A 13,380-nucleotide genomic window follows, 5' to 3' on the forward strand; every position below is an offset into this window, starting at 1 on the left:
CTACGTACAACTGACTTATTTGGAAAAAATGGAACACTTAATATTATGTATCATGAAAGTGGGATGAGCCTTAGAAAAATGATATACAGATTTATCTTAGTTTCTTGAGGTCAGGCTTTCAACATATTACTTAATGCTTGTTAGCTTAACAGGTCACAATATTGTGACTCAAATCAACGGTGCCGAGCTATGCCATAACACCAAGCAATATTACATAGCAAGACAAATGAGATGCTGACTGCTAAATTTAGGTTGGAATCCCCCTATAAATGGAGTCTTTCCCAATGCCACACACAAGTACTATTTAACTGTTAAATTATGTTTTATTTGTCACAGCTTTCAGACCATGATCATATGTCGTTTCTGCTTTTCAAGTGAAGCCGAAAGGATTTTTTAATTCTCAACATGCAGAAGACCATCAGCAGAGTACAAAGCATGCTCACAGATTTGCCAACAAACTCCAAGGGTCCACCACAAACAGACACAACAGGAGCAGTAAGTGAAATGTGGAGTGCAAAATAATACATCAGAAAATACAGTCTTGCATCCAGTTCCAGATTTTCAGAAGGCCAAGTGGGGCCTGGGTTTCTGACAGACTGTTTAATAAAGTGATAGGTAAGAATAGGTAATGCGGTTCTCTATAGCATACAGTACTAATTTAATTCAGAATAGATCCCTGAAGCACAAGAAGCAAGGCAGTGACTGAAAAGTTACTTCCCTAAAAACACTACTAGAAATAGGATCAGACATACAGAAAACTGTAACAGTAACATCTATAATCAAGATTTCATGTGACCCAGTTTTAATAAAATAACTAATATTTAACAATAATAACGTTAGTTAAAATACATGTGATTGATGCTACTGTTGAACATATCTAGTGAACAGTGAGGAGCCCTTTATAAAAAAAAATGTGTGCATGTTTTGAAATTTTCTTTTGATTATTTCAAGGTTAGTTTGTTAAATTGTTGAAGTGAATATGTTTTGAATAGTAACCAGTTTGTACTGTCATGCTGTGCATTCTGAACCAATTTGAGCATGAGAATTCTTTATTTGACCTTCAACTTCAAGGCCACACTAAGTTATGAATACTGAAATATATCCTCCCTCCCCAAACTTCTGATTACCCTCCTTTTTCAGTTTGTTTATTGTCCTATATTTGTTCTTTCCTTCTTTTCCATGTTGACCTCCATTTGGCTCTATTTCTTGTAGTTTCCAAAATGAATGGACAGTCGATCATTGACGCAGCGGAAAGTTGCAGGCTGCACCTCCCAGTACTGGATGGGGTTGCCATAGAGACTGATGCCATTGTAGAAGCTTCTCTTCACACCAAAGCCACGTGGGCAGAAGTCATCCACATTCACCTGGCTTATGTTGTTGGAATGGAGGTAGACCACCTAAAAGAAAGCACATGTGTTAAGCAGCCAGTTTGTCAGGTACACTTCCCAAGAAGCTGTACTTTATAAGTATACAATTACTGACTGATTTACTTAGAACAAATCTCCTCAGAAATATCTCCTGAAAAAGCATAATTTGTACTTACTGGCTGTATTGATTTAAATTAAATAAACATCCTTATCATAGCCTTGTAGGCAATGCAAGACCTTAATATTTACAGGAACAAGACAAAAGTTTAACTTTGCTGCTTTTGGAACCTCTGTATAATTTCATGGTCTTTGCACACACTGTTTAGCCTACCTCAGCCAGCTCTCTTTTCCTGCGGCCTACTTTTGTCCTTTCAGAACTGAGCTCACTGTTCCTCTCACGCGGTGGGTAGCCTGACCCTGCCAAACAGATTTACTGTGCTCTCTCCTCACTTCCCCCTCTATCCCCACCCACCTGCAGGTACTTCAAGTCAGGCAGGCCCCTGGGGACACGACTCAGCCGGTTGTTTTCCAAATGCAGCTCTCTGAGATTTGGCAAATAGGACAGGCTGCCGTTCTCAATCATGCGGATGTGATTGTAGCCCAGGCCCAATCTGGCAACAGTGAACAAGCATAACAATGAAAGTGTGAGAAACAATAGATCCTGCAGATTAAGGCAGTCACTAAGCGAGGCGGAAACACAATGAACCCAAACACACTGTAAATGGGCAAATGCTGCAGCCTCACAGGACAAGCTGGAGTAGTGTGTGGACAAATCCCCTCTTCCCATTACTGCTGCAGCCTGGTGGAAATATCACTAGCTCTAAATTAGCTACCACATAGCTTACATAGGGCAGAGTAAAACCCAAAGCTTTCTTTGGATATAATTAAACCATTATGTTTTATTTGTATTGGTTTATTTCCAGATTTTAGCAGTCAAACAGCATCTGTAGGTAACTTAATTCTGAATTAGACTGTGCTTCATCAAATGGCCCATCTTGAATTCAAGAAAAGAGTTCTAATTTGTTCTTTCATTCTGAAATGTACTTGTGGAGAAAAGCACTAGGTGGCATTGTTGCAACAGGGAGGCCCTAGGGGTTGTGCTATAAGGGATGGGCCCTCATTGACCAACTGACCTGAACAATTGCTTGTAGCGTCTCAGGTCCTCCAGCTCAATTGCTTGGATCTCATTATGGTCCAGATGGAGCTCATGAAGGCTATCAGGTAGATCTTAAATTAGGGGGATCAGTCAGAATATAGTTAGAACAGTGTAATTGTGCACTTGGTAAAAATATGAAAGCCAGAGCTCACGTAAAGTAGCTTGAAGAAACCTAATAACCTTTAATGATTTTAATACCTTTTGAAAATAGATAAATAAATAAATATATAAAACTCTTTAGTTTTTTTCTAGTTTACTACACACACAAAACATTTGGGTTACTATCACATCCAGGACCTTTCTGGGTTTTGTTTTTTCAGGAAAAAGAAATGGAATTTCAATTGTCAATTACTTTTAAGCTCCACTGACCATACAGGAGTACTTAGCACTTCTACTTACAGACTGTAGTCCATCTATTGTTCTGCATACTTTATTTGCCCACTTTCACCCTGTTCTCCAATGGTCAAGACCCCCACAGTGGCACCATAGAGCAGTTATTATTTGGCTGGTGGTCATTCTCAGCACTGCAGTGACAATGATGTGGTGATGTGTTAGTGTGTGTTGTGATGGTGTGAATGGATCAGACACATCACTGCTGGAATTTCTAAAGCCTTCACTGTCAATTCTGGACTGAGAACAGTCCACAAACATGCGTCCACTGAAGAAGAACTAGAGGATGACAGACAAACTGTACAGCTACAGATGAGATATATATATATATATGGCACTCCATACCTGGTCTGTGGGGGGTCCTAAAGAACACAGTGAAGGGGCAAACCAAATATGCAGAGAAACTGATGGATTACTGTCTGTAATTGTATAAACAAAGTGCTCCTCTATGGTCAGTGGAGCTGAGATTATAGACAGTCAGTATAGAAACAAGGAGGTCATCATAATGTTCTAATATGACTGCATATACAGCAGATACAGATATGGTTTAAAATGTTGCTGAAATTCTTTGATTTATAAATATCCCTTAATTTTGTTTTATTGTCCCTGATATGTATTTCTTACAGATGTTTCTTATATATATATATATATATATATATATATATATATATATATATATATATATATATATATATATATATATATATGTCAGAAAGAGAAAGTCACCTTTGGGTATGCCACTTAGTTTGGCCTCTGAGATGCGCAGGTAGTTGAGTTTCAGGCCTTTAAAAGCTCCAGGCTCAAAGCCACTGTTCTGAATGGGGTTTCCACCCATTTCTATAAGAGGCATTTTATAAGAAGGTCAAACATTAGTCAGAATGTCCACCACAAAACCATGTCTCCAGCTAAAAAAGAACGATGTTAAAACAAATTACAACCACTGTTATGCTTAACAGTGAGAAAGCTTCCAGACCTATGCAGTTCATGCTGCCCAGGCTGGAGAATGTGCCCTCAGACACCTTCTTAATGCGATTGTCATGGATTCTCAGCTCCACCAGTGAGCGCGGCAGGTTTTTGGGGATGGCTGTCAACAGGTTCCTGGAGATGTAAAGCTTCTGTAGGCGCTGCATTGGAACAAAGGCCCGTGGATGAACTTTGGAGATTTTATTGTTGACTAGTGACAAAGCCTAGCAGGAAAAAAAAACAAAACTTTATTACAGTAAAGCACAGGCCTTTATCAAAGACCTCCATTACCTGAACAGACTCCAAGGCTGCTTCTACCTGCAGTTTTAAATTAAAACTCTATTTTTATGATTTGTTTGACCAGAGGAGGACAGGTCAACCCTTCCAAGGTTTCTTCCTCCAGCTTCGAGGGAGGCTTGCTCACCTGGTGTTATTAATTTAAATTTTGTTTTAATTCTGAACATCTGAAATGCTACTTTGTGACACCATCAGGTTTTAAAAAATTTGACTTGAAGTAAAAAAAATAAAAAATAAAATGCAAACCTATGCATGAATCGATTGATGTTATTTAATAGTAGCCTATAATCTTATTGTTGGCTGGTGAAATATCCTAACAGAACAAAAGGAGACAAAAACACCCCAGATATTTTATTTAATGGAAATCTAAACTGAAAAAGAAATAATAAAATACAACATCAAAGGTATGAATCAAATGCTATTATTCAATAGTATAATCCTGTTTCATGCATTGCCCATATTAAATATTGTGTTTGGTCAAGGCTCTAAATAAATGTAGCAGGGGTAAAAAAGGACTTGGCTGTGAGTGCAGGAGGGAACTAAAATATTCAGTTTGGCAGTGGCTTCCACTCTAAGAACAGCAGGGGCATTCTGCTTCAGGACAACTTGATCTGTTCTAACATCCTGTTAGAATGTTTTGTCATCTATCCTCACACATACCTTTTTCTCCATTTATATATCATTCCATAAAGTGTAAGATTTTATCATTACTTTGTGACCAATCCTTCAGGTAAAGTGCTCCTAAATATCAACTTTTATTTCATTTCTCTCAGCATCTGCCTAATTAGCTGAAGGTGGTTCTTACATAGAGGTTGGTGAGGCCTTTGAAGTCGTTCTCCTTTAGCTCACTAATATGGTTGTTCTGTAGGTCCAGCAGCTTGGTGTCACTGGGGATGTTTTTGGGAACTTCAGTCAAAGCTGAAAACACAAAAAATGTACACATACACTTTAGAATGGATGTCCGGCTTACATCTATACATCTCACTGACAAGTGCATCTTTAAAAGAGCAAACACAGAAGCGTACGATCACAATGGTATTCACACAGACACTCATACCCACACAAGCAGCACACCATATGCTCTCCAGCTGGTTTCAACTCACTGAGCCTCTTAGGACAGGGCTTTGCCTGCATTATAAAAGCAAATAAATAAAAATGAAATGAAATAGAACACCCCAACCCCAACAGCTCTGTCTCACACTCTGTAGAGATACAAGGTATTTGCTGTGAGGGAAAGCTTAGCATGTATGTATCTGTTAATATTCAGCACAAAAAAAAAACAAAAAACTCAGGAGCATCAGTCAAAGGCCTTAGTATATAAATACAATACATTGCACTACCCTTCTTTTATATAATTTTTAACTAAAAAAGAATGAAAATATTACAGGAAAGTAAGTAAAAAAAGTTGAATCAAAGTAAAGAAAAAAAAATGGGACTCCTAAAAACAGTGCAAGACCAAACATTTTGTTATCTGATAAAATACTTAAAACTGAAGAATGTTAGAAATAAGCCAATGTTTTATAACGGTTACAATAAATGTATTTTTTAAAAATGATATATTATTATGAACATTGTTTAATACAAAAAAGAACATATGTGTATTATGTTTAAAAAATTAGTGTATTATGTATTTATGAGTGTATTTAAACAAATATTTATAGAAAATAGGCCATTCTACATATTTGTAGAATGGCTACAACTTGCTGCTCTGCCATGTGTATTGTAATATCTTTAATAAAATAAGTTCCTTTTATAAAAATTCTTTGGCTGGGCCATGTTTGAAGGTTTAAATACTTGATAAAAACACATAAAACTGCTCACTTCTGTACTACACTTTTTAATTAATAAATAATAATGTGCTGTTCATTGAATATGTTTTGGCAATTGCATCAATAATTGCTGCATGTAGAATATAGTGCATTGCAATTATTATATTCACTGCAATATATTACATTACCTGAAGTATAAAATTAAGTGATATTAGTATGTTAAATCATGGTTTACCTTGTGGTTTATGACTCTTAAAAATGTCAGGAAAATGGCAGATTTGTCTGCTGGTTGGAAAAATACTAAGATTTCCACTTTATTTGCTGAGATGTTGGTTTTTATTTTCACTGGTAGCCCACCTGCCACAAATGATGGGCACTGAGCCAGTTCAAACCACCAAGCCATAACTTTGGCCAAACTCCAGCCACTAGCAACACTAAATTACACTCCATCTACAGCCCACCAACCACAACTTCACAAAAATCAGCACCTCAAAAAAAACCTGTTTCACAACAACACATTTCTGCCTAAATTATATTTCAACATCTGTTAGGAATAAGCACCAGCAGGGAGTTATAGCTTGTCAGAGAGAAATATCTGTGGGATACAGAGAAAATGAAAAAAAGGCCAGAATTGTGATGATATGCTTTAGAATTTTTTTTGCTGGTTACAAACTCGGAAGAACGATCTGAACAAGAGGAAGTGATACAAGTGATATACTTAACACAGACTAGGCGCACCTGAGACAGATAACGAGGGGGAGGAGGAAAGGCGGGACATAGGCGGAGACATGGACAACAACAAACAGAGCCATGTGCTGAGAGAGCATATGGCGGGCAAAACAGACCTGACAGGACGAGGGAGTGACAGATGCCATGTGACAAGACAGGGTGTTGAACATTGGGCTGGATACTGGACGGGGATCGAGACTGGACAGGCGTAGACAATGTAGACAAGACTGGGGATAGAACGAGACTAGAGACAGAAGGCTGGACAGAAGAAGGTGACAGAACAGGGGACAGGACAGTGGACCAGAAGGGAGACAAGACAAGTGACTGAACAGGGGACAGGACTTAGATTGAACACTGGATGGATACGGGGACTGGACATGAGGCAGGACAGGTGACGGGACTGGGTGCTGGGAATGGACAGGAGACTGGACTTGAGACAGGACAGAGGGTTGAAATGGGGACTGGACAGGAGACAAGGTACTGGATAGCAACGGGGACTGGACAGGACTAACGGGGGACTGGACAGGACTTGGCAGGGGAACAGGGACCAGGACGTTCACAAGGACAGACACAAACACAGTGACAAGGACAGGAACAGAGACAAAGACAGACACAGGTACAGGGACGAGGAAAGAGACAGGAACAGACAGGGGAACCAAAACAATTGCCAGGACTGGCAAAAGTCTGTGGGGAAGTCTGAGGTACCAGCCTGGGCACAGTTCTGGGGATCGGCCTGGAAGTCCTTGGGGCCGATTTACGGACACAAACCGAAGCGGCCGGGGTCACAGGAGCAGCTGATGAAGCCGCCTTCACTTGGACAGGAGCGGCTGAGGAAGCCGCCTTCGCAGAGACAGGAGCGGCTGAGGAAGCCGCCTTCGCAGAGACAGGAGCGGCTGAGGAAGCCGCCTTCGCAGAGACAGGGGTGGCGGGTGCCGCCTTAACGGAGACAGGAGCGACGGGTGCCACCTTCACGGAGACAGGAGCAACGGGTGCCGCCTTCACGGAGAAGGCGCCAAGCTTCTCCTGGAGGTTAGGAGGGATTGCAGCAGGGGGCAGGGGGCCCTGTGACGACGTCCATGGAGGCAGGGGGCCCTGTGACGACGTCCATGGAGGCAGGGGGCCCTGCGACGACGTCCACGGAGGCAGGGGGGCCTGTGACGACGTCCACGGAGGCAGGGGGGCCTGTGACGACGTCCACGGAGGCAGGGGGGCCTGCGACAACGTCATGTACTGGAGCTGTTAAGGGTTTAGGGGATCTGATGGGCGCACTCTTGAGGGACTTCTTCAACCATGGATCCCCCAGAGGTGCGCCCCTGTTAGCCTCACCTCCGTTGTCCTGAGGTTGGAGGCTAACAGCCCCTACCCTTAACCCCCCCCCAAAAAAAATTTCCCCGGACCTGAGGGGGTAATCTTCCAGCGAGGGGGAGACTCCAGCACGCTTCTTTCGCCGGCTCCTTCGACTCGGCGCTGGGGCAATCACTCGATTCATGAGTCAACTCCTCCTGAAGGCGCTGAGCGACAGTGGCGTGAATGTGCTGAAGCTGGTTACTCCATTCCGCAGCCGCCTCTAAAACATACCCCACAGGATCTCTGGGGCCTGTACGGAATGGCGCCCGGCGAATAGCACACCTCGCGAAAGGATTGTCTGTTTTTGCTGCGTCCTTATATGGGTCGGTAATTCTGTCAGGATTCGCGGGGCTGACTGACGGAGGCGGACGCACTCGCTAAAACACAGTACTTTATTAATGAAAACCTAATTTCGTACAATTTCAGCACATGTCACCAACATAAATGGGTCCCTGACCCAGAAAATTTTGTTCTCAGCTGGAACCAAAGAGTTGTAGGTTCTTTAGTGCAAACCATGAAAACTTCCATGGGAGTGTCAAGCTAAAAAAGCTCCAGAAAGAGCACAAACCCTCAAATAAAGATACATTACGCAGTGGAGCTGGACGGGGTAGTTTGAGCATGTTATATTGTCCTCAATGGTGTGCTGGGTAAAAGGCGAAATAACCAGATGGGTCTGTGTACCTTTTTGTTTTGAAATGGAATAAGGGAAATGACCCATTATCCCATTTCTGATTTGGAAAGAACACCAGGAAATAAAAACAGTAAAACGCCACATCTGTGTGTTTTTTGTGGCTGTGGTCAGAATATCACAAAACATTTTGGATACTTTACTTTGTATTTCTCACTATTCACAAGTTCATCAGAATGGCCCAGAACTTGGTATCATTTACACATATGTATCAGAGCCTGCTGTAAACTGGATAAAACGTGACTATCTCTTTATCTTTGCGGTTAGTGCTGAATTCAGCCACAGTAGCACTGGAACCAATTTGGTAGCTAGCACCAAGTTTCCAACAATATGGAACGGAAAAGGGCTACCAGTAGAATGATGCAGAACAGAATATCAGACTAGCAGTTATAATTTAAAAGCTGATGCAGAACTTTTTTTTCATGGATATTTAAGTAAATTTAGTAAGCATTATCATGTGTGTGTGTGTGTGTGTGTGTGTGTGTGTGTGTTTGTCATTGTGTCATGAATGTGTGTCATTCCCATGGCTGGTGTGTTTGTAGCAGGAGTGAAAGTCAGTATGTTGGCTATGAAGTACATTTCCTGTGATTCATCACAAATAGCTGTTAACCATATTTTACTGACACTAATGACTAATGGTAACACAAGTCTAATAACAAATAACAAATGTCTGGCTACAGAACAACAACCCACTGTGTTTCAGTTATTTCCCACCGGTGGAAAGAAAAACAGGGAGCAATAATCTGTCTGAAACAAACCTCTGTTTGACACACATTTCTGTTTGTAAATGTGACCTTTTTGGATTAACCTTTTCTTATTTTACCTTTAATTAATAAATAAACAACTCTTCAAACTCTAATAAATTCTTCAAACAGAGCCTTTCAACATGTCTCTGTCTGCAGGATGCCCCCTCTCCTATACCCTCCATTCCTCTGTCTTTTGCCATCTTTCTCTGCTTGTTCCTGTAAAACATCCTGTGTGTGTCCCAAGAACAACATGCAAGCACTGCATAGCACTCGCAAGGAAATTACACAGAACCATTTTATCGTATGCATCAAAGCTTCGGTTTCCTCCATGCTCTTCAAGTAAATCCTTGAAGAATGCCTTTCTTTTTCTTCCCATCTCTTTCTTTTCCCAACTCTCTCCACCCTTCTCAGATAATAGACGTGACTGACGATTCTGAATATCGCTTCTTATTTCTACTTGACTCAGAGGCAATTCAGCATTTCATTTCTTACTCCATGTGTTGGCCAAGTTGGTCATCTTTTCCCTTATTCATTGTTTATTTACATTCTAAGTAGTCATCCATACCATCAACAAAAGTCCAATTTACACAAATTTCCCCTTAATTGTTTTACCATTGCTGGGAAAGAGTAAAAAAAAGTGCAGTTCAAGACAATTTAATACTGACTGAGAGCCCACTGGGGTACAACAGGTAGTGTTGCAGTCACATAACTCCATGCTCCTGGGGTTGTGGGTTTGAGCCCTGCTTCGGGTGTGTTTTCCCTGTGCATTCGGGTGTGTTTCCTCCAGGGTGCATTCCCACTCTGTGCCCAGTGATTCCATGTAGGCTCCAGACCCACCACGACCCAGAAAGGGACAGACAGTTACAGACAATGAACTAATGAAAAGAGTTAGATTAAATAAAGCACAAAGAGTTGAGATTTCAGTCTGCATTTAAAGACAGCAAGGGTCTCCCATGTGACTTAAAGGATGGTGGAAGCTTGAAGTGCTTCAAGCAAGGATCAGTTTTAAATATTGTAAACATGCAGGGTGAGACTGTTCTATTTTTGACTTTGTAAGTATGCATCAGGGTATAAATCTGATGCTAGCAATTACTGAAATACACTGAAGGGAATGCGTTGTGGATGAGCTGAAAAGGCCTCATGGCCCATAGAGGACATAATAAGAGACTGAACAAGACTTGAGTGTCCTCCCAGGAGAAAAAGGGTCAAATAGTCTAAATGGGTTGGATATCAGTGCTCTCCATGATACCTGATAGGGCTGTCCCTTTAGAGAGGGCAGGAAACATATGCATTCAGTGTCAGTGACTCTGAGATTGAAAAAAACAGAGAGATGGTTCATGTTGGTGAATCAGGATTGACTGCTCTGGCAGCATCAGGATTCTGTGGAATCCACTGGTTTGAAACTAGATTGGTTGTGATCCAGGAGCTGGGAGTGATTGAGAATAAAGAAGATTTATTATAGACTGTTAACTCTAGTATTTATGAGAGGAAGGAGAGGAGTAATACAGGACTGTAGTTGTAGATGTCAACTACATGTTCCTGAAATAGTGATAAGTACTGATAAAGGGAAAGTGTGTTTGCCCTTATCCTCCCAGGTGTGTGACTGGAAGAGTATTAGCTGTTGGGCGCAACTGTTGGTGACTAATGGCTAGAAATCTGAGACAGAAAAATAAATGTGGTGTAATCATCTATTATACTTACATTTGCAGATTTTTTTTTTTTTTGTAATGTAAGCTTAATTTCGGAAAACCAATAAAAAACACAGTTTGATCATATGTGGCCAAAATCCTGTGTAAGACTGTACATATTATCATGTTTTTGGCACTCACCCAGGTCTGAGCACTGCACCACTCTCAGCTGACAATGGCAGGCAAAGGGACACACAGGGAATACGGGTGGTGTAAGCTCTTCCACAGCCGAGCCCTCTTCCTCATCCCTCATCATCATTGTCATCAAACCTCCACCATCCCCATCAATGCCAAAGTCCCAGAAGCCCCTCTGCTCAAAGGGCAGAGTCAGGGATAGGGGAGTCAGGCTGAACACACTCAGCAGCAGGATACAGCAGTGGGAGAACATCGCTGATATACACGCACCTCTGACCTGTAGGGAAGCAGCAGAGAGGAAGGGGGGGAGTATTCAGAGTTAGCTAATGTTGTCAAAAATGCCTGGAAAATTCTTGTATGTAACCCATATTCCTCACTCAGTGCTGCCGATAAGAAGTCTGTTTAAACATTGGCAAGAAGTATAGTTTCTGATCTGGATCATATTCTGTCCTCAGAATACCAGCTCCTTGCTTCAGGAAGGAGTTTAAGATGTTTAAATTAAATAGGCTTAAAAATTATTTTGTACCCTCATCAATTATTATTCTTAATTCTAACAGGTGAGCAAAGTGCAGCAGGAACAGCTTGATTCTCCTCATACCACCATGACCCTGAATTGGACTAAGTGGAATTGCCACAACATTGTCAGTGTTAGTGCACTGCTAAGGATACATCCACTTGTTGCTCTGCATGCTTTGATGCCCCTTTCATCCTTCAGCTGTCAGGACTCCCACAAAACAGATATTATTTGGCTGGTTTATCATTCTCAGTGCTGAACTGTGGTGGTCAATTGTTAGTGTGTGTCACGCTGGTAAGAGTGGATCAAACACAGCAGTGCTGCTGGAGTTTCAGAACAGCTCACTGTCACTGCTGGACTGAGAATAGTCCACCAACCAAAAATATCCAGCCAACAGCATCCTGTATCCACTGATGAAGGACTAAAGGACAACCAACACAAACTGTGCAGCCATTTTACTTTAGCAAGTTGCACAAATGAGGTAGATATGTGTAATATAGTGGAGAGTAAGTGGGCACAGTGTTTAATAACTCCAGCAGACTGCTGTGTTTGATCCACTTAAGCACTCAACCACTCACTTATTCACTCACTAACATTTGGCACATTGTGGTGTTCCAGTATTTTATAAAATGGCACTTAAAAAATTGTACTATGCGATATGTATTTTTCAACATATTCCTGATATTTACATATTTTTAACACAATCTTACCAGCATCAGACAGCTTTGTAGCAGATGGAAAACATCTTACACATAGCTTTATTGGTCCATTAAGTATTACATTCTAACACAATTTAAAAAGGCAAATAGTGTTTGTTTTTTTTAATTGTCATAAGAGTGACGATATTTCCTAAACCTAATAATCTGACAAGCCTCATGCCTACTGCCTGTTACTCTGAATGGAAACTCTTTTTGCCTGTGTAGTCTAGCAACAGCAGAGCCTGAGTGTGGACGTGGAGTACAAAGACAAGTCAGTATGTTTCTCTTTAACATTATTATAGCAGCAGGGCAATTTTCCCTCTGGCCAGAGGTCACTAAAATCATTATGTGGTGGCTGTCTGCTGAGCGCTCTTTTCAACAGAGGACTATGAATAAATAGCGGTTCACTGCCTTGTGCCATGCATAGACTTAATGTTCCATCCAGAATGGATCAACACTCATACACTGGAAATGAATAACACTATATAAAAATCAGTTAATTAAAATCACACACACACACACACACACACACACATACACAGTTTCTTTATCTGTGAAAAGAATTTGTGTATTTCCCCCAGAATTTGACAGAAATGAGAGAATAATGAAATTGCTGGTATTCGTTTGAATGTGTGTGTTTGTGATTGTGTGTGTTTGTGATTGTGTGTGTGTGTGTGTGTGTGTGTGTCTGGGGTAAAGCAGGTCATACAGTTTGTGGTGGCAGTAAAAAACGTCTAACAGGGATTTGCAAACACACAAGCCATTCATTAGACAGGAAAGGGGTGGTATTTCTGACAGTCTGTGTGTGTGTATGTGGGTGTGTGTAGGAGGGTGGAGAACACTCATGATGTCATAGCTGAACCTGTGAGAAACACAGAGATGGGCTGAGGGTC

At 41.2% G+C, this 13,380-nt stretch overlaps 1 protein-coding gene across 2 annotated transcripts in view; it reads right to left on the bottom strand.

Annotated features, from left to right (window-relative positions):
- bgnb (biglycan b) overlaps nucleotides 1–13,380 on the bottom strand; it is a 24,986-nt gene continuing 11,606 nt past the window's right edge. For both annotated transcript variants that reach the window (XM_066672448.1, XM_066672449.1), the window contains 7 exons: nucleotides 11,282–11,552; nucleotides 4,979–5,091; nucleotides 3,887–4,100; nucleotides 3,640–3,750; nucleotides 2,501–2,594; nucleotides 1,840–1,978; nucleotides 1–1,397 (listed from right to left, as the gene is read on the bottom strand). In XM_066672448.1, the coding sequence (XP_066528545.1) occupies nucleotides 1,200–1,397; nucleotides 1,840–1,978; nucleotides 2,501–2,594; nucleotides 3,640–3,750; nucleotides 3,887–4,100; nucleotides 4,979–5,091; nucleotides 11,282–11,528 (1,116 nt within the window). In that variant the 5' untranslated portion in view covers nucleotides 11,529–11,552 and the 3' untranslated portion in view covers nucleotides 1–1,199. The remainder of the gene's footprint in view (nucleotides 1,398–1,839; nucleotides 1,979–2,500; nucleotides 2,595–3,639; nucleotides 3,751–3,886; nucleotides 4,101–4,978; nucleotides 5,092–11,281; nucleotides 11,553–13,380) is intronic.

The sequence above is a fragment of the Hoplias malabaricus genome, chromosome 5 (assembly GCF_029633855.1).
Source record: "Hoplias malabaricus isolate fHopMal1 chromosome 5, fHopMal1.hap1, whole genome shotgun sequence".
In the NCBI taxonomy this organism is placed as follows: domain Eukaryota; kingdom Metazoa; phylum Chordata; class Actinopteri; order Characiformes; family Erythrinidae; genus Hoplias; species Hoplias malabaricus.